A 24,999-nucleotide genomic window follows, 5' to 3' on the forward strand; every position below is an offset into this window, starting at 1 on the left:
TACCTATCGTGGTGCACCACACTTTGCATCGACACAAGCACTCCTGGTGAATGCACACAGTGCTGATGCAAGGAGCAAAGTACGCACTCACACAAGCAACATACCGTGATAGTTTTATGCCACCGTAACTTGCATTGACCAAAGTTTGCTGTGTAGACATGGACGGAGTCTTGTTAAAAAGAGAGATCCCTTCAGTAGTATCTGAACATTTTTTCCTTCTGCCTTCCTGTTACTTCGTTCCCTCTGATGTAAAATTGTTTTATCCTCTCCACCATTAATACACCCCAGGTCTCAGTCCAGTGCATTTTCTACTCATTCTATTGAATCTTGCTTCAATGATTTCCCTCAAGGACTCAGTCTGATGTTTGATTTGAGTTGAGCCCTCCTACCTTCTTCAAAATTCAAACCAACCTGCCTTTCATGTATATGTTATCCTTATAGACTTTAGGCAGAACTGTTCCACATCAAACTGCCTTTATATTTTCAGTGGCCATTCTATAGTTTAGCTTGTGCTTCTTATATGAAAGAGGTCTCTTAATTCATCGAGGTCTATGGCCTTGTCTACACAAAAAAGTGTTTGCCAGTATAGCTATACCTGTATTCCTCCTAATTTAGACAGAGCTTATACCGCAGGAGAATTCTTTTGACAGGGTATTTATACTAGTTCCCTGAACGAATTAAGCCATACTGGAAAGGACTGCATTTGCTGGTATAACAGTGTCTACACCAGGCTTTCGCTAGCATAGCTATGTTGGGTAGGAGTGGGGGGAAATCAAAATGTGTCTACACGAAGAGGATTTGCTGGAATTGCTATATCTATCCAGGTACTTTCTTTCTAGCACAGACAAGGCTTAAGTAAACTTATTGAGTATTTTCACCTTCCATTTCCCACAACTCTAGTCACTCGCACTGTTTACACCGTCAGCACCTTAACTCCCACTCAGTCCCACCTGGACTGAATCAGCGTTTGCTGCCTTTTCGCTGTGGCTAGATTCTCCAAACTCAGATGGACAGTCTCAGTAGTTTTTAGTGTAAAAAGCTAGGAAAGCCACAATACAAAGCTATTGCATATCACATGGCCTGTCTAAGCTACTTGGATTGGGTTAAGTAAGCCAAGATTGTGATGATTATTTTTTATACAATCTATAATTAAAAATGCAAACTTTGATGTTTTATATGGCATTTTTACCCACTAATTTACTTCACTAATTGCAAAATTAATGAAGTTAATTAGTGGATAAGACTGTCACATAAAACATCAAAGTCTAGATGTTTAGTGTCTCTGCCAGAACAACTAATCAGTCAAAGAAATCTGGAATAAAAAGAAAATGTGTACATGCAGCAGTTAACTTTCCAAACTCAAATAGTTTCAAAATTAAAAATATATAAAATATCAAAAGATGCTTTTTACATTGATGATCTAGTTGCTCTGGCAGCGCCACTATAACATTTCACGTAATCTAATTAAATGAGAAGGAATGATCTGAAGGCATCGAAGTCTAGATCTTTAATCATAGTTACAATAATGGTGATAAATTCAAAATTAACATATTAACTCCAGAGTCTGAATGCTGCATTCATAAACTGGCTGCGTGCATTCATAAACTGGCTGCGTACACAAATATTTGAAGACCTGTATCATCTCAGTTTTGCTATGAAACTACGCTACACAGTGGAGGTCAGAGATACCAGGCAATTTTGAAGCATACCTCTATCAGCATGGGCTGTTGCTTCTCTGGCCTCTCCTGGTATGCAAGTGCAGAGTGGCAAGGAAAACAGGTGTTTAAAGCAATAGCAGTGGCTGATAGCTAGGCTTCCACAGGTGGATCTTTAAAATAAATCCCTTAAAATACAGCTTCCTCTGTAGTCACTGACTGAGAGATACATCACGGGTAAGGCCTAATCCCTTACTTACACTTTGAGGGTCAAAAGATAGACAAAAAGAACCAATGCACATAACTACAAGCAATGAAGTAGTTAAGGAGCACAGCTGTGAAGCAAAGACAAAAGACAGGTTGGGGGAAAGGATATCTAAACACAGATACAAGGAGGACTGTAGCAAGGATAACAGGCATCTTTTGGTAAGCAAGACAGTTTGAATAAAGAAATGGATGGGAGATAGAATATTAGAAAAAAAGTTGTGGAAAATAAAAACCTCTTCTGATCAGTTTATAGGAGCTGCAAGGTTCAGCGATTACAGCTCAATAACGTATATTTTAAAATTGGTACAACACAGAAACTACAATGGCCCCTGTGCAAGGATGGCACACAAATTTGTGCAGCATTTCCATCAAGTCTGCTCTTGTCCACATCTGCCAGCTTGTAAATATTGAAGTTAACTGATGGCAACAGCCAAGCCCTAGTCAAACAGCTTCCATTCTGATCCATAAAGCAATCCACAGGGTCCTTTCTATATCACCCAACCCGTTTCAATTTCTTCCGTTTTTAAGAAAGCTTCAACACACCCTAGACTAGACCACATACTCCAAAATAAATCTGAATAGAATGAAGAGTTTCAAGGACATGTTAGCACACACAATTATAGGTAATATGTGCAACAGAGAACATGACACAGTGAGAGAGAGCCCAAGGGTGTACACGAGCTGCAAAGGATTTCTAGCCCTAACAATGTCTGAAACAATAAGCATTCTAGAGTAATAAAGATGTGTGAGAGCAAAGGAAGACAGACAGAACTCAACCACAAATCACATTTCTGGTGTTTTAGAAAGAAAAAAAAAAACAAAAACAAAAAACACATTCCAATATCAAGAATTAGTCTGTATGAGAGTAGCCCTAACATATAAAATATCAGCAGTTACTCTGACCTAAAACAGACAGGCCAAAGGTCACAAAGTTATATAGATTCAAAAAATTGAGGGTAAACATAACCATCTCTGGGAATCCGAAGAACAACACAAAAGCCAAGGAACCATCAGATCCTCTGTTCTGTTCTCAAACGTTTAGGGGTTCCAGTTAATGAACTTTTAGGCAATTTCCTAAGGCAGAGTCCTGAGACATGTAGAGCAGCACCACCAAAATGAAAACTAAGAAAGGGGAGTAAGCTAGTAAGAGGGAGAGCAACCACAGGATAAGAGAAGCAGCTGAACTAGCCAGAGCATTCAATACAGCAATTTAATTGTGGACTCACCACCATGAAAGACAGAAAGAATGATAGCCATCAGCTTGTTTTACTGGCTCTGAATTCTGCAACTCAGGAGCAAAGCACTTACTATCTTTAGGCAGTCTTCAAAAAAAGTGAAGACTGACAAAATAATTTCAAAGCCCAGGATGGTTCAAGGACTCTAGTGATAAATGCATTTTTATGGCAACTGAATTTGGACAAAATAATACATTTAGAATAGTAGGAAAATGCTAAAAAGAGTGTTTTATACTATCAAAAAGAGTATAAGAAGTATTGAGGAATCCATTTGAAAAATAAATAATCTTTTGGTTATACCGCTCTTTAAAAAAAACCCTAAGCACAGTAAAATACTTACAATTTAATTTTGGATTGTATATTATACAGCAAAAAAATAAGTGGAATGTGAATACTTTCCTGCAATATAAGGTCTCAAACAACTATGGGTTGCAGAAATCACAACAGAACTAGTAATAGAGATTATTAGACAAAAAACAAAGTCTGTGCCAACGGTTTCAAAACAAAAATGACCAAGCTGTACACTCTCTCGGGGACAGTTAAGTGGATTCTCTTTTTCCTGTAGACTGGTATTAGCAATATCCTCCAGGGATGAGAACTCCCCATTTGACTCCTGGATTTGATCAGGAGATAACCAAGCACTAATTAGCTTTCTTCTATTTCAAAACCACAGCTCATTTCTGAAGGCAGACTCATGAGGCATTGCTTTTGATTTCTTTCAGCATGCATTCTGAACAATAAAACTTTGCTCCCCTCCCCTTTTCAGTTCCCTAATACTGACTTTTTCTTTTTAACTCAGGTTACATTCATGGGGGTGGGGGTGGGAAGGCATCTGGTCTCAGGTTTCAAATTTGTTGCTCTCATCCCTTACACCCCTGGTGCAGCTAAGCTGCTTGGGGGCAAAAACCTTGATTTTCTGTCTGTAAAGCATCTTTACTGTGACATTAATAATAAAAAAACAATAATTAATGTGACCTGCTGAAGAAATGATTTGGGACAATCAAAATTATATTAATAGTTTTACCAGCGCAGTTGTGCTGATGCAAATTTGTAGTATAGACCTGTCGTTACACTATTTGGGCAGCCATCTTCTAAAGCTGAACACTCAATGAATTCATTAACTAATTATTGCATTAACTGGGTGCTAAAAATATGAACATGGGGTACCGAGCAAGGCTGAAATCATAACATTCAAAAACCAATAGGAGAACACTTCAACCTCTCTGGCTACTCAGTAAAAGACTTAAAGGTGGCAATTTTGCAACAGAAAAACTTCAAAACCAGACTCCAATGAGAAACCGCTGAGCTTGAATTAATATGCAAACTAGATACCATTAACTTGGGTTTGAATAGAGACTGGGAGTGGCAGGGTCATTACACATATTGAATCTATTTCCCCATGTTAAGTATCCTCACACCTTCTTGTCAACTGTCTAAACGGGCCATCTTGATTATCACTACAGAAGTTATTTTCTCCTGCTGATAATAGCTCATCTTAATTAATTAGCCTCTCACAGTGTGTATGGTAACTTCCAACTTATCTGTGTATATATACATATATCTTACTATATGTGCCATTCTATGCATCCGATGAAGTGGGCTGTAGCCCACGAAAGCTTATGCTCTAATACACTTGTTAGTCTCTAAGGTGCCACAAGTACTCCTGTTCTTTTTGCTGAAATTCATGTCTCTTATTTGTATGCAACATACTATATGAAATCCCAATGAAATATTGCCAAGAAATTAAGCTTTGATCACTACTGCTCTGCTTTCCAGCCCAAACAACATTCAAGCACATTACCAGTGCCTGACTTCATCTACTATTTTGCATTTGCTTAGGAATATAAAACAGCTGTGTCAGAAGAGGCCCTAGTTCAGGAAACTATCCTTATTCAGTGAAGCCCTCAAGCATGTGTTAAACTTTAGGCATGTGTTTAACTTCACTTAAATCAAAAAATAGCTAAAAAGTCTGTGGGATTTAAGCATGTGCTTAAGTGCTTTCCTGAATTGGGGCCTGAAAGCCCAACTTGTCACACAACGAATTTTCCCAACAATAGCTCTTTAAGCCAAGGATTCTTGCGGATAGAGTTATGGGAGAAGAGCTCTTCTAGCTGTCTTGAAGCATTACCATGCGAGTCAGAACCCAAAGTGAATCCACTATACATACCACACCTATTTCAAAACAGCAGGTAAATAATATATAAAACAGTGCTTGTGCCAACTTTTTGATGTGCAACAGACTCTTTAACATCTAAGAATTATGCAAGAGGCAGCAGTAGCTTATTTTGCTGTGCCTTTCGTTTTTTATATTAGACAGGTCACTCAATTTTTTAAATGTTAAAAGCATGATCAATTACTCACTTTAGTCTAGCTAAAAATGTTTTGATGTCAGCAATGAGCAGCCAATAAAATTTTAATTTAGACTAGAACAACTGAAAAACAGAACTCCATGTCTTGTACTCCCCTGTATCCTGCCAAGTAGTTAAGTGTGATAACTGGCATTCATACACATGCCCTTCTGTTCTACTCAAATGAGTTATCTTTAGATGCTTTGAGAAGACTATTCTCTTATTTAAGTACTTCATAATATGATCCATCTTTCCTTTTGCTTTTGTTAAGAAAAGACTGCAGTAATCTGCCTAAAACAGTGTTCTGGCAAACACTCCTAAATTATGTAAGTCACCAGGTTCAACTCTGCTGTTACAAACACTTGAAGGAAGACGGGTATAATATATTATCATTATAGTTATACAATCCTGAGTTGAATTTTCCTTGGCTGAATTTCTAACATTTTAATGCTGAAATTGATCTGTTTTAAAAACACCATGTGAAAGATTTTTTAAATACCATTCATACTCAAACTCTTTATTTTAAACGGTTTAGAAACAAGCTTGTATAAACAAAACAAAATCAAAAAAAGCTTCTGTACTCTAATCTAGCATTAAGTACATTTTAAACAACAACAGGCATGTTTCCAAACAAACTATTGCAGTGTACAAATTACCCAGCAGGGATAAAGATAACAATGCCTCGGGTGTGGGTTTAGCTCCTATAGCAAAGCCAGATATTTCATCTGGGTTGTCTTGGAAACTATAATGTTTCATTTATTTATAAAAATGAAAGGTATTCATTCCAGTTTGGGATGAACCCTGAGAAGCTGGCTCTAATAAATTTACTTAAATGACAATTTCAGTGCATTTCCTATTTACAAGGTAATACTGTACACTGGATTAAACAAACAGGAGGAGGTCAAAGGCCCAAGAAATATAATCAACCCAAGATACATTGATTACTGACTTACGAGAAAGCACCCAAAAGGTACCTTTATATTGCAATGTGCTCTCCACCTTCTCAACCCACCACTCTGACCAGCTAATTGGAAAGTCTATGGCCAACATGCTCAAAATTGGCTGCCTAAAGTTAGGTGTCTAAGCCCATATGCAGACATTTATGTAAGCGACTTGATTTTAAGAAATCCTGAGTGCCCAATAATTTAGGTGACCACATATGCGTTTTATTGTTTAACTTTAGGGTTTGGCTATGAGGGTTCAATCCAGACAAGACTGACATCGTGCTGCTAGTTGGGGTAAACAGGCAGAAGAACTGGTGAAGGTTATAATGGCTACAATGACAGTAAGGGAGAATGGCTATAATTTGTAACACAGGTTGACAAGTAAGGGGTCTTCTTAGATCATGTGCTGCTTTGGTAGCCATTCATGTCAAATGCACTTTTTCCTCCTACGGTTGGTAAGAGGAGTGTGCCCTTTACTTTTCAGAGATCTTGCTACAATTAGCCATGTTTTTGTCACTTCCAGCCAACACTGGTATATGTTCTCCACATATACCAACAGGACAGTGAAGTTAAGCAGGTAGCAACATTCTCTGCTATTCAGAGGGACTTTTACACTGAAAATACAAAACACTGCTGTGAGTTTCTAGGTTGAATTTCAGTGCTTGATTTAAAGTTATAAAACCTTTCAGCAATTTGGGACCTATTTACTTTAGAGACTGTCTCATGTCCCATGAAATATCATCTTGGTTATTCTCAGGGGTAATTATCAAGCTACTGCCCAACGATATCAACAAGAGGAGTCCTTCTTCTGTATAGGGGTCCTTAACTATAGAGTTTGATTCCTACTTGGTCTGCTAGTGCCCAGATATGTTATCTTCTGGCCATGCTACAAACCTACAGGTTTAGTACCTTTGGCCCATGTTTTAGTTTGCCTACATCTAAATTAAGTAGATAGTCTTGTGAACTGTAAAAGACCAAACATTTTTGCAATGGACACAAAGTTATCTTCAGTTGGACTTAAAGTAGCTGAAGCCACAATGCATCTAAAATTTGACTGCCATATAAGACTCCAAACAAAGTTTCATGAAAGAAACGTCCAGATTTTCTAGAAGTGGCAACTGAGTGCCAGACAGTCAGTTACGCAAGGCGGCGGTGGCTATTTATGCAAATCTCTTTGGAAATACTTATTTTTTAAACAAACCCTTCCTATCAGGCATGTGAACAAAACCAAACCCTGAAGTTGCCTAATAAATTCAAACCTGTATTCCATAAATGCACGTGGCCACCTCAAAGATAGAAACAGATGTACAAATATGCTGATTTCACAGATACAGGGCTAGTCTTCCCACTGACATTCTTTTTACTACATCCTTTAAAGTATATGTTGTTTTTCACTGTGTTTTGTGTAAAGCCCTGTTTGCACTTATAGCACTCTATACATAAAAACAAATGTAGCATGTGCATTTTTCTGATTAAAATCCAATGTAAATCATTTGCAAATTCGGAGCAGCCCAGAGGCTCATGGCAAATTGCCAATGAAGGCCTTTTTTGCTATAAGGTTGTGTACCAACCCTAATCACATTACTTTACACTTTTCCATGTTTAATTACTTAGAACACTTTCACACGTATGCTCTCATTTTTACTTGGTCACTTTAGGATTCTATTCCCCACCTAACTGACACCAGGACATCTTACACCTTGATGCAGCCCTTTATGATGTGAAGGAAGCCAAGACCAAACTAGACCTAAGCAGCATACCGCGTCTCTCTCTCTCTCTCTCTCCTGTTTGGTCCTGTGACCATTCACCAGTACTCCCACACAAACAAACACGACTTCCCCCTTTTTTCAGTTTCAGACTTTCCAAGCCTATTGTTCTTCCTAGTAGACGACTGCTTTGGGCGCAACCTACAGGTCTTTGGGGGAAAGCTGATTAATCTAAAAGTTTTTTCTAGTGCCACTCTCTTGACTCCGTGCAGCAGCCACAAGAGGAATGGATTTCATATGAAATCAGAGACTGATCCATCTGTGTTAAGAAACAGACACAGCCCTAGAATATTTACAAATTGTTTCCCTACCTTCTCTCATTACCTAGTTTATCCAAAAATGGATTTCCCAAATGCTCTCAAGAAAGAATTCTGGGTATGATATTTATTTTTGTTTGGTTTGATTGTTCACCTTTCACGGATTTCTTCTCACTTTTTCTTCATTCAAGTTTTAAATTTGCTACGAGAACTTCTTAGAGCCACCTAGGACTTGTTCAGGATATTCCCTGGAGACCCAGAGAAAATACTTTTGCAGAAGAAGCTCTATTGGGATGCACTGTGCATAATCTATTTACAGTAACATCACCACCAATTCTTCTAAACCCTGAAGCACAGGAAATGGCTTGATATTTCTTCACTTTCTTTTTATATTAGTAGGATTAATCAGCAATTCAGCCCCTTGATCCCGCAGTGTTTAGCTAGTGGGGCAGACTGCTATACCCCTTGAAGTTAGAGAGGCTCTGTGGGGATGCAGCAGTCCCCAGGCATACTACATGTAGCAGAACTGGAGTCTCAGCTGTGGCAGTTGTAAAAGGCAATTTTATTCCCATCCTCCCATATCTTCTCTTCCTTTGTAGCCACAAAAATATGGGCAGGAATAACATTACGATGGTGGCACTGAAAAAAAAGTGACTATCAAACAATCCAGGTGCCCTATAAGTGCATGCAATTTTCTCACCACACTGGGATTTCGTTACAGCTGTGTGAAGGCAGGAGACAAAAATACTTTTGACAGAAAACCTTGCAACGTTCAGCTCATGCTGGAACATCAGCTCACACTGGACATAGAGTAGTGGCAAGGAATGCCTTCAACCATCTTCAGACGGCCAGGAGACCCTGCTGCCCTTTCAACTCAGGTGATGCCCCTGCCACTGTGATCTACATCTTTGACACTCCCACGTTGAACTGTCTCTCACTCTGCGTGGGGTTGAGTCCTATGTGAAAGCTTCAGCTCAAGCAATATGTAGCAACTCTCTGGCTGAGTGACTAAAGACCTTCAAGCTCATATACTATCAGTGCTGCAGCACACGCATGCCACTTAGGGTGACCAGATGTCCCAATTTTATAGGGACAGTTCTGATTTTTGGGTCTTTTTCTTATACAGGCTCCTATTACCCCCCACCCCCGTCCCGATTTTTCACGCTTGCTGTCTGGTCACTCTAATGCTACTGGCTCCCTGCATGTTTCAGGATCAAATTCGAAAGTCCCAGTCCTTCAAGACAGCTTCCCTCAGCCCATGACTTTCAAGACAGGGGGACAATGCATTAAGAGTCTCAGGTACAAGACAAAGTATGCTCAGACATGCTCCTAAACAGAGGAGATCAGAAAAACTGAGCCTGAGGCCGTGTCTAGGAATGCAAGACATAGCTCTCTCTTCAATAAAGTTTTCCCAAAGGACACTATCTTCCCCCACAGCCGAGCTACAAGATAGAATTAAGATGACAGAAAGAAGAGCAGGGACTGCTACACTGGTGGGGAAGGGATGAAATGGGCACAGTCAAGGCCACCCTCTCCCCAGCATCCCTGGTCCCAGAATTATGCAGGGAAACTCCCCATATACCCAAACTCTGGGGGTACCAGAAACCAGTGGGGCCTCCCATATGGCCCTTGTGGGAAAACTGCAGAGGAGCCAGCCAAAGACTCCAGCCAGGAGGGGGAAAAAAATCAGCCAAAGCCAGGACCCTTGGCAATAGAATGTTCTCCGACTTGCTCTGTCCTGCCACTGACTGGCTATCTGCTCCAGCCCTCTTCTCCCCACTCCCGCCCCTCTTACATACCTTCACCCCCCCCCCCCCGACCTCCTTCCATTCCCATTTAGCATATACTCTCCTAACTAATTGCCTCCTTCCCCCTCAAAAAAATTTGTGACACTTACATACTATTTTCTGCCATCACATTGCTTACTCTGCTTGAGTGTTATAACCATTCCCTCCACCCCGTGGCCTGATCTACACCTAAAACTAAGGTTGACCTAGCTTTGTTGCTCATGGGTGTGAAAAACCTCACACCCCCAGAGACAGATTTAAGCCCTGGCATAGACACCACTAGGCGGATAGAAGAATTCTTCTCTTGACCTAGCTACCACCTCCAGAAGGGGAAGATTTATTACAGCAACAGAAAACCCCTTCTGTCGCTGTAGCAAGTGTCTACATGACAGCCAGGGAACTGCAACACTGCGGCTGTGCCCCTGTAGCACTGTGTAGACACAGCCTGTGTCTGTCTTGTCTATTTAGATTGGGGCAGGGAATGACTACTACTCTGTGCCAGTACAGTACCTACCACAATGGAGTCCCATTCTTGGTTGGTCCTTCGGCACTGTCAAAATAAAAATAATGAATGTCAAATGAGAGAGAGAGGGAAAAGAAGTAGTAGTAGTGAAAGTTCTGGGACAGGGAGAGGTGGAAAGGTAAGACCCGACCCCTCCCCACCCCCCGCCCTCAGGTACCACAATAGGCATCTTCAATGTTTAAAAATGCTTCCTTTCTGTCTCCTTGCTCTCTTCCTGAACGACTAAATGCAAAATGAAATCATCTTACAGAAGGACAGCCACTTCCCCCTGTGCTCAATCATTCTCAGTCACACCATGTTGTCCAGTAACCTGCATTGATAATTCCCCATGAATAAAATGCCCACATTATCATCCAAAGCTATGTTGTTGACATGCTTTTGGTATTTCTCTAAAAATACCACTAATTTCCTGGCTTCACAACAGCTGAGCTACTCTGTATTTGAAAATACAAAAGAGTATTTTGTTTAAACCAAATTAAAAGCGTTCCAGTAAATGACTTCAATTTTGCTGGCTATACTATTTCAGTGTATACTGTTCTATTTATCCTCCAACCTCCCAATTTCCCCCCGCCATCCCCTTTTTACATTTAATCCTTTCATGCAAGGAACTGGATTTGCCCAGTAGAGCAACCCCAGCCAAAAATAGATGCTCCAAAAATTACCTACTGCCAAAGAGTTAAGGCACTGGTGATAGTGCCTCCACTACGCTTTATTCACCTTTATTTGCCAAAACATGTCTGACAGAAATTGAAATTGGAATGGGGTGGGGGGGGCCCACAAACACTAAATACACCTTCCATTTCCTATTCAGATAAGTGTCCACATTCCCCATTTAAGTCAGCATGAAAACCAACATTACTGCCAAGCCCTCCTGGCATCTCACCACTTTATTTGTTCCCATTTGTATCAAATGCTTTTGTCAACAGTTCAACAAAAGTCAAAGCAAACAACCCACTACAAACACTGAAGGTAACAGCAACAAGCATGAATCCTTCACAATTATCCAACCCAGCTGCTCAGTGCCTGTCCAGGCTGCTTTCATTTACAACAATGTCAACAAAAGGCTGAAACCCAATAAACTAGGTGGGTCAATACTACCACTGTAAACCCTCTGGAGAAGGAAATGCTGTTCTCCTGCTTTACTGCTTCAGCAAACATGCAGAATAATTCAGTCAGATAGATAAGTACTTGTCTAATCATTTGTTGTGTGAATTATTCAAGGCTTTCCCCGTAAACTACTAAATGAGATCTCTTCAAATATTTCTGAGGAACTACTGGCTGTCTCATTGTGGAGGAGGAAACAGATAAGCTCTGACATAGCAGAGGACATTGGTAACCTATGACCTTAAAAAGCTTAATGTTCAGTAGATTTTGGTGCTTCTGTGCCCAGTGCTCCTGGCACAATTACTGTTCAGAGGGTGAGGGGCTTTGCACTGTGTAAAACAGAGTTCTGACTACTCATGCCTGTGAATTTATTAATCCCAATGTATTATTCATTTACACACAAACACACACATAATATTGAAGTTGTAACACAAGTGCAAATTGTAGAGACTGATCTCCAGGGATTATTTAAAACTAGGTACAAGTCATTAAGAACATAAGCACAAAGCAGGCATACATGAGTTTATTCCCTGCTCTGCCTCTGACTTAGTGCGTTTTCTCTGGCAAGTCACCTGTGTATTTCAGTTTCCTCCATCTGTAAGATGGGTATTAATGTACTTGTCTCACAGGGTTTTAATGAAGATTAATGTTTGTACAGCATTTTGAACATGTAAACCCTAGTCAAAAACTAGGCGATAGGTAAGTGCTAAATATTACATTTTCCATCATAATTCTCTCTCCACTTTGTGCACAGGAAGCAGCAGCCAGCTTCAAATGTTATTTTCCTTGTTTTCGTTGGTCGTGGCCACAACTTCACTACTATGTCAATACAATATTTTTAAAAAATACGTTATTTTTTTGAACAGGATCAGGCACTTAACAAAAGTTTGTGCTTGTTTTGCTTTAATCACATTATTGGTAGGAGTAATACTATGCATATACAACAGTGTTTTTTTCTAAGAACAGTTTACACAGACATCTCAGTTTAGAGTTGGAGAGAGACATATTTTGAGCTAGAGCACAATATCAAAAACACTTCTGAATATTTTATTTTTGACATCTACAGTAGTAGTGGTGCAAGCTAAGTAGCTAGTTTTCCCAAAGAGACTATCCGGTTGTTTGAAATTTTAGCAAAATGATAACAGCAATTCTGACCATATTTCACATAAAACTGCACATTTTTGTCTTTATAATTAAGGATCACATCACAATTTGCTTAGTGAGGTATTAATCTCACTGAATTGGCCAAATTCTAACCAACATATTTCTGTTCATAGATATTTCATAGATTTTAAGACCCTACTGTGATCCAATCTGATCTTCTGTATAACACAGGCCATAGAATTGCCACACACTAATTCCCAGAGCAGATCATTTAGAAAAACATCCAATCTTGATTTAAAAATTGTCTGTGGTGGAGAATCCACCACACCCCGTGGTAAACTTCCAGCCTGAATTTGTCTAGCTTCAACTTCCAGCCACCAAATCATGCTATACCTTTGTCTGCTTAGAAATGCCCATTATTAGATCTCTGTTTCCCACGTAGATACTTACAGACTCTAATCAAGTCACCACTTAACTTTCTCTTTTTAAGCTAACTAGATTGAGCTCTGAGTCTACCACTATAAGGCATGTTTTGTAATCCTTTAATCATTCTTGTGGTTCTTTTCTGAACCTTCTCCAATTTGTGAACATCCTTCTTCAATTGTGGGGACCAGAACAGAACACAGTATTTCAGCAGAAGTCACGCTTGTGCCAAATAACAGAGAGATAAAATAACCTCTCTACTGCTACTCAAGATTCATCTGTTTATGCATTCCCTTTTGGCTACAGTGTCCCATTGGGATGACCCCCAATTTTTTTCAAAGTCACTGCTTCCCAGGATAAAGTCCCCCATTCTGTAGGTATGGCCTACATTCTTTGTTCCCAGATGTATACATTTACATTTAGCCCTATTAAAAAGTACATTATTTGCTGGATCCTATTCAAAAAGAGATCCAGATTGCTCTGAATCAGTGACCTGTCCTCTTCACTACTTACCACGCCCCCCAGTTTTTGTGTCATCTGCAAATTTTATCAGTGATGATTTTATATTTTCTTCCAGGACATTGATACAAACGTTAAATAGCACAGGGCCGAGACAAATCTGTTAGGGACCCCGCTGGAAACACATCCACTTGATGATGATTTCCCATTTACAATTACATTTTGATACCTGACAGTTATCAAATGGATTAAAAGCTGGCTATGTGTCATGTTAATTTTATATTGTTCTAGGTTTTTTTAAAAATCAAAATGTAGTGAAGTCTAAATATATTATGTCAACACTACTACCATTATCAACCAAACTTGATATATTTTTTTTTAAAAAAAAAAGATTACAAATTAGTTCGACAAAATTTATTTTTTAAAAACCTATGTTGATTTGCATTATTTACATTACCGTCCTTTAATTTTTATTAAATCGAGTTCCATATCAGCCGCTTCATTATCTTACCTGGGATCAATGTCAGACTGACAGGTGTATATTACCTGGGTCATCCCATTTACTCTCTTCTGCCTATCTCAGTTACCCAGTAGCAGGTAGGGAAACTTCCTGCAATATCCTTGGGAGACCATATTTTATTAAGTGTATGAATGGTTTATATATCATTGTGGGCCAGGGACTGTATGTACTTCACTGCGGGGAGGGTTACCACAGCTCCTTCCGGAAATGAAAACACTACAGGATGCTTAAGACAAATCACTCAGATTATAAACACCTCCAGAGAGGTACCACCTCCCACAGAGGCTCACAAATTCTGTTTCAAACTGGATTCTCCAAAGATCAAACAGACAAAGAAATAACTTTTGGATAAACAAACCAAACTTAAACAGATTTTCAGCCTTCATTCTGTTTCCTGAGCCAAAGGCTGATATGAACTTGTAACTACAGGGAAAACCCAGTTGTGGGATTTAAAGGACTGGCACTACCAGAGGCCTGTGCTGGAGTTGGGGGTGACCTCTGGTAAGTTTTGTAAGCTGTGTTTAGGTTCTTTTATTGTTTTTATACGCTTTCTCTGTAATGTTTTTACCTTATGAATAAATGTGCTTGCTTGGAAGAACCTGTGTGGTAACTTGTAACTGCCAGCAATATGCTGGCTTAGCCCTCGGGGAGAAAGCAAAACACAAGTGCTAGCCTTTTAAGCAGACTGGCTTGCTGGGGATATTGAAGGGTTGATCAGGGAGCTGCGTAACCTTAAAAACTCCACCCAGAAGAGTGTAAGATGCGGGTCTCTGCCCAGAACTGGGGAGGGCTGGGAGCTGGAAACCTTTAAGTGGGTGCCTTTGAGGGAAAATACAGGTGCAATTACTTTGAATCTGTAACAACCCTTTCAATTCCAGCTGGCTAAAGTACATAGGTCTGTTCAGCAGCTTCAGCATTCTAGCCTAGAGGTGGCTACAACAATTCCTAGATATTTAGGCCCTGATCCTTCAAAGTGAGCTGCTTGGGTGGACTCTCACCCCACCTTTGGAGCCTTACTGAAGTCAATGGGAATCCAGATGTTCACAAAGTTAAATACACACCCTGGTGTTTGCAGGATCGGTGCCTTTGTTTGTGCAGTCTGCCAGTAATATTTGTAGAATGTTTCAGGGGCCATTTGAATGAAAGGCAGTTTATAGATACTAGGTTATCATTTCATAGCCTGAAAATAATGTGAAATCAAGCAATGTTGAGAGGGGAAACGCAAAGATGTTTGTAAGCTGAATAAACTGCAAATATTGGTGCTAAATGCCCTGAATAGAACAGGGAAGAAGAGTATGCTTTTTTAAAACTTACATTTTCTCCCCACTGCTGGTCCCATCAACTGATGGGCTAACGGGTTGAACACCTGAGTGCTACATTCAGCATACACCATTGCTGGAGATAGCACAGCTACCACAGAACCCTTGATGGAGCAGAGAGCTGTCCTACAGAAAGCCCATTGAAAAGTTCTTTCCCCCCCCCTTTCCAACACTCTATGGTGGGATATAAAGCTTTGAAATTACCTCTATGATAAGGCTTATACCAGAGAATGCTTCTCACAAAGTCACTGAGCTGACCTTGTATAGGCTGCCTTCATGCTGGTACCAATGCAGCTTATGTATACTGCTGGGATATTTGGAATGGTTCCTTACTTCATGGGAAAGGCAGCCCAAAAGTTTTCTTTCTTCTAAAGGGCTGACTGATAATTAAGAGTGCTGAATGCCTCTCTTACCTTGCTACACAAAGCCCACAAGCTGATAAATAGCTCACACTTTAAAAAAATATATTTGCAGGTTATTTTATTGAAAAAAAATTTTTTTCAGACCAGGAGAGGAAAAAGACATCCAAACCAGACACTTACTTGAAGCAAAAAATAACTCTGTTTTGATATTTTAAATAAATAAACCCTAAAAAACAGTGAGGGAGGCAGTTAATAGAAATACAGCATCTACAGGTAAGGATTCAACATACCTCCTGCAAGCATAGGCAAAAAAAATTATGCATGATATTTATTGCAATCCATCCATAACGATTTCGAAAACACTGGGATTGGAGCATCACAGGACATAGCTACATGCCTTTTAGGTTAAAATTTGCTTAGTTAGCTGAAATTTTGCATGATTAGTGTAAAAAGACTGGTCAACCTCTACACTGTCCAGCCATTTGATTTTGCAATAAAAAGAGCAAAGAACTAAACAGGATGTGGCTGCAATGACAAAGATTTGCATTACGTGCAGTCTATGCTAAACACACAGCCACACTTACACAGACATCCCTTTCTGACTGAAAAGATTGGAATCAAGAGTGACCCCTCCGCACCCGTCCTTCACACACCTGTGCTATTGTGATAAATGAACAGATTCCATCTTAGCCCCAGAAGCAGAGCTTATGAAATAGGGAAATTTCAAAAGGTAGTTTCCAGTACTATTTATATTCAAAGATTAATATAGCAAAGGCAATATTATCTTTTGAAATAAAAAGGTCTTGACGTACTTCCGTTTCATTGCACTGTTTACCTTTAAGTTCACCTACGACAGGCAGCTATGTAGTAAAGTGAACAAAGCTTGCTGAAATTGCTTTCCCCCTCTTTTGCTCATAAGTACATATTAACAAACCCCCCACAGCTGCATTCATTGCCTCTCAAGAGACAGAAAACCCAAGGTACAGCTGTGCTTGTTAATATTCGTATGCAAACATATAGAGTCCAAATGGCTGTAATGCCTCACTTAAAAGCACCTCAGTGTTCTTTGAAAGACTGTAGCTCCAAAGGAAAGAGCGATACAGAACAATCTGTTGTCCTCTTAATGCAATTAGCAGATTAAAGCAGCATTTCACTTTCAATACTTCATTAAAATACTGATTGTATCCAGCATTAGCTGATTATATGACGTACACAGTGTTCCCCCTACAGTCCTCTCAGAGACACAGTGGAAAACGACAAGGGTAAGCCAAGCAGTTTACAAGTGAGCATCTGGTATTGACATTAGGAGCTGAACACAAAATTTGCAGTGTAGTGTGCCCAAGGGGTGGTGGAGAGGAGGAGGAGGAGGAAGTGAAAGAGGAACTCATAAGACTTCTAGACGCTAACTACCTTGATGCTATTCTGTTAAGTAATTTCTGTATACTGCATCTGAAAACCTCTGCTCACCCCACCCCCAAAAATCCCTTACTCGCCTAGATTTGAATCCTTAACATGAAGTCATGAGAAACCTCCTCTCCATTCTGTTATCAACACAAATTTTTGTTTTATGTTTCCGTTCAATGGTTTCCTTCAAACCAGCCCAATATTTATTTATTTTTTTGCTATAATCCAATAAGAACAAAACAGAAGAATGGTAAGGTCCAGTAAATTGTGATATAAACACAAGTGATTATTTCAATTTTCTTGTCAGATTATTTTTTCACGGCAGACCAATAAACCCAATAATGCCTAGATTTACTAGAAAATTTTTTATTCATTTCCCCGCACAGCAGAAAGTAAGCTAATAATGTCCCACCGAGAGTGCTGTCAGGCTAAATCCCTCAACTACTGAAAGCACTGCCTGGATAAATCTCACTTCACTTTCCATTCTGCCAACCACTTAGGGCAGGGCCCAGGGGAACTCTTCAGCTTATCCCTCCTCACGCAATGTCACAAGCACAAGCCAGAGTGGCCCAATCAGTGCCAAGAAAAGAACAAACTAAAAAAGATTAATTCACAGATGTTCATGCATTTCACATACACTGTGCCCTATGGTCCGTTGCTAGGGCAACTGGAGACCACCAGTGTGCACTTTATTGGCTTTATGAAGTGTGTCTCAGGGACTATAGTCCAAGAAATGCTGCATGATAATAGTGAGGCTTTTCAGAAGCCTTGTTTTGTGTTTATCCACATTTAACCCTCTGAGTATTATTAAGAACAACACTATGCACATCTTATGCACCAAAAAAAGAAAGGAAAAAAAAAAGGAGGAGAAGAGGTGGGAAAAATTGTCTCAGTTTTCAACCTAGAAAGGCTCAAAAGCACTTCCTGAGCTTCGCGTTCAGAAAGGCCCAGGTTAAAATTCTGACCTATGGGCTGCAAGTAAATGAACTCTTGTCTTTGTACAGCGTCTAACATGATGGTGCCCCATCCATGACTGCGGCTTCACGGTCCTACTGCATTATAAATAAAATAAATAATAAAACCTATAGACAGACTCTGGATACCACATACTTTCTTGGCAATTTTAGATGGAAAAAAGCACATAGTTTTTCAACTCCATCTCTCACACGCACACACAAGTGTACTGTTGACTGCCACCATGTACCATCAATAATCAAACAAAGGCAGAACCTTTGACAAAACCCCTCAAAACTTTGTGGCCCTTGTAAAAAGAAAAAAGAATCCTTTGTTCATGCAATGTTCAGTGTGACAGTGTCAGTGACTACAACATAATCTATATAGTCGCAGAAAAACTAGAGCAATAAGCTATCTATGATTAGGCTACTCTGCCTCCCCAATACCTTATTTTCAATCCTTGGCTTAATCTGAGTTTATTTGCCCTGAAGAGGCCTGCAATCTGTTTTTTGTTTGTTTGGTTGGTTGTTTTTTGGGGGGAGGGGGCATGAGGGAAATAGGGAGATGGTGTATGTGTGTGGAGGGTTGGGGGTTAAAATCATAAATGTCACAACTCTTAGAGCAGCAGCACATATCAAGTGTTAATCCAAAAAATAGAGGGGAAAGAGAATGCTGGCAGAATAGATCAATAGAAGAAATTGCTTACATTCAGATTCACAGAAGGAACACGCAGAGACAATCATTTCCTGGGAAAAGCTAAAGCCTAATGAGAATTTACTCTGTCTCTTTTATTCAGACAACCAGCCCTTTTGTGGCAGGGGCTTCCTGAGTGACAGGAACCCAGGGCCCCTTAATAGGATTTCCATATTATTTCCAACACCTGCCTAGAAGTTATTTGTTTACATTGAAGGAGGCAAGATTCTCAAATCAGACATCTGCTTCTAGTTCAGGCATATCTTAGGACGCCATCTAGAAAGCAGCTTTGTTGCCATGGTGACATTTTTATTTTCTTCCCTTAGTTGGCTGAAAAACATTAGCATTTCCAATTTTATTTTGTTCTTCAAAAGGCCAAATGTCACTCAAGAAAACACAGAACTTTTAAAATTGCTATATAAAATAAGTCACACAAACTTTAATTATTTAGCTTAATTAGAACAGTATTGGGAAGAGAAGATGGGGACAGGTGGTGTAACCTTCTTGGAAATTCCTCTCATTGGCTGGTACTTACTGACTGGGATACTTATTTCCCCCCCTTCTTTGCCCCTCCCATCCTCCTCAAAAATTAACACTTTGTAATTCATGATGTACTTATGAATTCTTCATAATGGCTCATGAAAATACTTAGACCATTTCTTCTAATGTCTTCCGAAGTCAATCTAAGAAGCCGACAACAGAAGACAGGAGTTCTACTGGGAACATACTTCTGCTTCACTGTGGGAGACAATGCAGTAAGTATAATTTAATGCAAATATTAACCTGCTATTAGTGCTCAGTGACTTATGGTCAGATGAAAAGTTAGGAAGTTTTGATTTTTCTTCTACCACTTACTTAGTAGCAGAAGGTGATTTCTCTCCCCTTCCTTCTTTTTATTTTTTTCCTTTCCTTTTAAGAAGTGTTTAGAGTTTCTGATGGATCAATTAATTTGCATTAAAATAAAGGACATTTCAAAATAACTGAGATTCACGGAGTATTTTAAAAGAATTTAAAATTAAACACTAACTGCTCAGTGTAGAAAAAAGAAGATCATGAAGCTGAGGGAAATCTCTAAAATAGAAAGCAATTGACCCGCTTCTAGATATTGCTTTGATCAAACTACCTATTTTCCCCCTTCACTTAGACTAAAAGCCATTTAAACATGAAGAAAAAAAGTATGCCCTTCATTCTGGTTTTGTTCACTATGAATAAATTGTGGCAAATCTTGAATGCCAACATCTAAACACTAATTATGACTGTACATTTATATTTCAACTTCAAGGAATACAGTACAGAAAAACGTTCCCTCTCTTCTTCAAAATAGTGCATTATTGAAGATACTGTGTTCAAGAAGACCTCTCCAGCTACCTCAACACCTCTTCACTCCAGAAAGCTTCCTTTTCCTACTCTATCATGTGAGGTCATAATTTTATATTACTAATGTCACAGTCTGTTGCCATGGAAATAATTAGACATGACTGCTCAGGTTAGAAATTACAACCCATGTACATGTTTGCTTCCTGGGTGATGTGAGCATCTGGAGAGAGAATATTTGAGAGTTATTTTAAATCACCAAGTGGCAAAATAAAGTTTGATAAGTGATAAGCATTGTAAGAGTTCACCCAATACATGCACACTGCAGCCACCAGAAATTGTCACTGCAGGCAATTCTTCTGATAGAATATGATGGAGGAAAAGGGTGGTGTATAGTTTGTATACAGTCTAGGGAAAAGGAGTTCAAGAGATGTATGTATGATATACAGGAGATAAAATCATCAAAAATAGCCTGAGAAGCTAACTTTTTGAAACCAGATTGCATGCTGTTACTCTTAAATGAATGCTCCACACTGAACAAATATACTCCAATGGCTTCATTTAAAAAGGCAAGTTATAGGACACCAAACGAAAGAAAAATGCAAAAGTGAACTTTTAAAAAAATCTGTAAGGGAGCTATTGACCTGGAGATAAAGTTTTCTGTTTTAAATAATTTGTTTAAAAATTACAAAATGTAGTGACGTGTTACTAATCAAATAACAGAAATTTTATCTTTTTAAAAAGCAGTGCCAAAAATCAGCTATGTAAGATAGACCAAGAAAACAAACAGGGCCCTGCTAATTAATATTTGTTCTGCTTCAGCAGACAGTTACTGGACGAGACTGCAAAACACAAGCATGTCTCACCCAAACACATCATTAATCCGTTTATGTTCACCACCTGAGGACCAGCTATGCCCCAAAGATATTTATTCATCTGTTCCACAAACAAACAATTACAACACATTTTCAGGAATTAGGGCACCTGTTACATTCTGCACTGTCTCCATGTCCAGAGGCAGATATCAATTAATACTAAACAAATTATTTGATCACAAGCCAACAGAACAAAAAGTTACTAATTACACTTTGATATGTATACTCAAAAATATCAGTGTGCCTAGTGAAAATTCAACTAGCCTTATGTGGAGAGAAGTGTAGCTCAAATATGCTCAACATAAAATAAGCACATCACTAATGTAAAAAAACAAAACACATGCGGATCATTGCATTTTTTGATAAAAATGAACATTTTGTGTATGACACACACGAAGAAACAGTGATGAGGAGACAAGTGAAAAACACTTCTACATCAGCTCAAATGGGGATATTTTAAATTTAACCCATATCTGCAGTATTTTTCAAGTGAGTGGAGTTCGTGTGATAAAAAGAAAATATAACAGAGAAAATAAATTCTCTAAGTTTCTTTAGACATATTTTGGGGTACCTTTCAATTATTTATACTCAAGAAATGTTTACATATACACATATCTTCTTCATAGGTTGACATATTAGCACCACTCATCTCAGCCTCACATTAAAGTCACTAATCTAGACAAAAAGACTATTTGTGTATCCCCACTAGATCATCTACCAGCATAAAAATGAGGAAGCAGATAAACATAATGAAGTTAGATAATACACAAGAATACAACAATATGCATAGGAATTTTTTCATTCTAATGATGCCTGTTTATAGTTAACTCCTTTGCTCCTTACAGGATCACTAAATTCACACAAAAATGTTTGAAAAGACCTAATTAGAATTGTGGGGAGCAACATGCTTACTCTTACTTATATACTATAATGAAAAGAGGCCTATATATTCAGAAGTAATTGGTGATTTGTTTGGATCAAGGCCTTCATACAGACTGTGGCCTCAAAATGGTAACAAAAGCAACCTTATCACATGGAAAACTCAATTATCCATCCCACTCGAGTTTGTACTGATTTCTACTAGTTTACCACCAAACTGGGCAAAATGTAGCCAAAACATGCATGAAGCCTTAATACATCACATCAAAAACTGACAGTTGTATTACACAAAGTGTATTCTACTGAACTCAAACAGACTTTTATTCCAACAATATGATTGCAACTTTTAATTTATTATTATTGCTTATTTCTAACTGCAGCAGAGTCCACAAGCCCCAGGCAGAATTGGGATCCCATTGTACTAGACATTGTATGAATACAGACATGAGCTCTGTTCCAAAAAGCTTACAATCCAATTTGAAACAAGTGAATGTAATGAGTATGAGGCTAACAGTAGCAGGACTGCACAGTTACATAGTTTAGCTATATGCCCAAAATGATGGTTCAAAATGCTTTTATAAAAACTTACGAAGACAACCAATACAATCAGCTATCTCTGACTGTCCCGCAAAATAGCTGACATTAGTTGGCCCATTTCTTGTAGGTGTCATAGCATAGAGAAAGCTACACAGGAGGGAGAGACAATTAAAACTTACATCATTTACTCTCAGATGGTGCTTTTCTCCACAAATACTTCCTCGGTTTCCTTACAGGATAATTTTGCCACAAGGAACTTTGTTAGGGAACAAGGCGAACCTGCTACCTCTTGTTAGGGGAAAATCTGGCTGGATGGTGGCGGGAAATTAGGAGAAGAGCCAGGTCTCCTCTTTGAGCAATTTGTATAGACATGGAAAAATCCTGGAACAATTTGCCAGCAAGAACCAAGTTTTTCCATTGCAAAATGCCTAGGAATAGCCTTTAAAAATAACCCCCATTGAGTTGCAATGCTTGCTAGAAGGAGTCAGAAAGAATATTCTGTAAAAGGTAAATTTAAATTTTAAAAGAAAGGTCTATGCTCCATCACAGCCGTTGAGACATCAGCACTTCTAGAAGTGCCCTTGTGATTCACCTCTCCCTTTTGTTTGCCCTGCTGGCTTTGTATCTGTACACAGAGTTCCCATGACCCATTTTACTGGGTACTAAGTTTTTCCATACTTTAACTTTGTATTGTAAAAGATTCTGAAGACTAAATCCAACAAAAAATCAGAATGCTCCAAAAGCTTTCTTCCTTCCTGGACCCTATTGTGTTGATGCTGGACAATCTCATGTTTTCTAGAAGGTTCTTAATTAGTTTCAGCAGTCATCTGCTTACTCCAGAGATGAGTCTGGAAGGATCCAAGTCTGGTTTCGTTTATCAGGCAGAAAACGTTCCATTTAGAAGGGTGATATAAAGTGGAATATGATTGTGTCTTTCTTGTTTGCACCACTGCCTCAAGAACTGGCTTTTGAAGTCAGCCTGCCTTACTTCATGGTTCCAACCATTGATTTTGGCTTTAATGTTCAGCAAGGACATGAATGAGGGTTTTTTTATCACGTTCCCTGAAGATTCTGTAAAATTTTGTGTATAAGAAGTATTACCTATCCCTTCTCTTCCCCTCTCGTGACCCACACCCTCCTTCTTGCCTGTAAGGAGTAATTTTATACAGTGGATCCCTCTGTATGGATTCAAGTTTAAACTCTCCAGTGTTAGTGAATCAACTGTTACCTTCATCCCCAGTCAGAATTAAATGTATGGTAAAAGCCAGTGTAATTATGGAGGGCAAGTTCAATGAAGACAACTGGCTGACAGGTCAAGAGCCCTGGAATTGGTGGCAACAGAATTTTTTTTTTTTTTTTGAAGGGGGAGAGAGAAGCATACGACCAAATTCCTTTCTTCTTCTTTTTTTATACCAATAGGTAAAGTACCCTAATTACCTGAATCTTACAGTAAAGCCTAAATTTATATTTTATGAGCTATTCTAAAATCTGCCCTGCTTAATAATCTATATCGTCAAGAAAACACTTTAAAGTGTCTCTCACAATTAAACCCAGCCACACAACCTTGTATAAATCAAAATTTTGCTACCATATCAAAACGATACACTGGGGCTGTATAATGTTGCCCATATCCTCATTACATGCTACACTAATTACTACCAGCAGATTCAGGATTTTCTGCACATTAGAAGCTTTTAGAGGAGCTATAAAAAATTTCAGGCACCATTAATTTAAATTTGTATTGAAATTTCCTTTTGACAGATGGCCAAAAATTACTTATTATTTAGAGTATCAGAGCTGCCTGTTTGCACATTAGAAGAGGAAAGGGAAAAATTAAAAGCAAGAAGGAAATTTATGTCACGTTCATTACCTGTTAAATGTTAAGGAGCATTATCCTGCATGAATAAATTATTTCATACAAGCACACAGTCTCCAGCTGCTGGCAACTGGCATGTTCTGGCTGATAAAAACCATCTCAAGTCACACAGCAGACAATCATAAAAGCCTCTCTTAACCAGGAGCCACTTAAGGGAGGACAGATCAATAGAACAAGCGACTAACTGCTACTCTGGGCATCACTGAAAACATTTAAGGAAATTAGCAAACTATTTCACCTTGCAAAGCTGGCAGCAAGCCCTAAAAGCTGACACAGTACAACTCATAATTTGAACACTATACAAGACAAACATCTATTTATAGCTATCATTCCATAATAAATCTGTACAAAATAGTCACACCTTTCTCTCAGTCTCTCTAGCCATATGTATGAT

The 24,999-nt window shown here is 38.9% G+C and overlaps 1 protein-coding gene across 9 annotated transcripts in view; it reads right to left on the minus strand.

The window, feature by feature from the left end:
- LOC140911640 (transducin-like enhancer protein 4) overlaps nucleotides 1-24,999 on the minus strand; it is a 121,062-nt gene that overhangs the window by 25,018 nt on the left and 71,045 nt on the right. The window contains exon 9 of one of the 9 annotated variants that reach the window (XM_073345091.1): nucleotides 10,774-10,809. The exons of the other annotated variants lie outside the window; for them this stretch is intronic. Coding sequence (XP_073201192.1) covers nucleotides 10,774-10,809 — 36 coding nt within the window. The remainder of the gene's footprint in view (nucleotides 1-10,773; nucleotides 10,810-24,999) is intronic. 9 annotated transcript variants of the gene reach the window in all.

Source organism: Lepidochelys kempii, chromosome 5, assembly GCF_965140265.1.
Source record: "Lepidochelys kempii isolate rLepKem1 chromosome 5, rLepKem1.hap2, whole genome shotgun sequence".
Classification (NCBI taxonomy): domain Eukaryota; kingdom Metazoa; phylum Chordata; order Testudines; family Cheloniidae; genus Lepidochelys; species Lepidochelys kempii.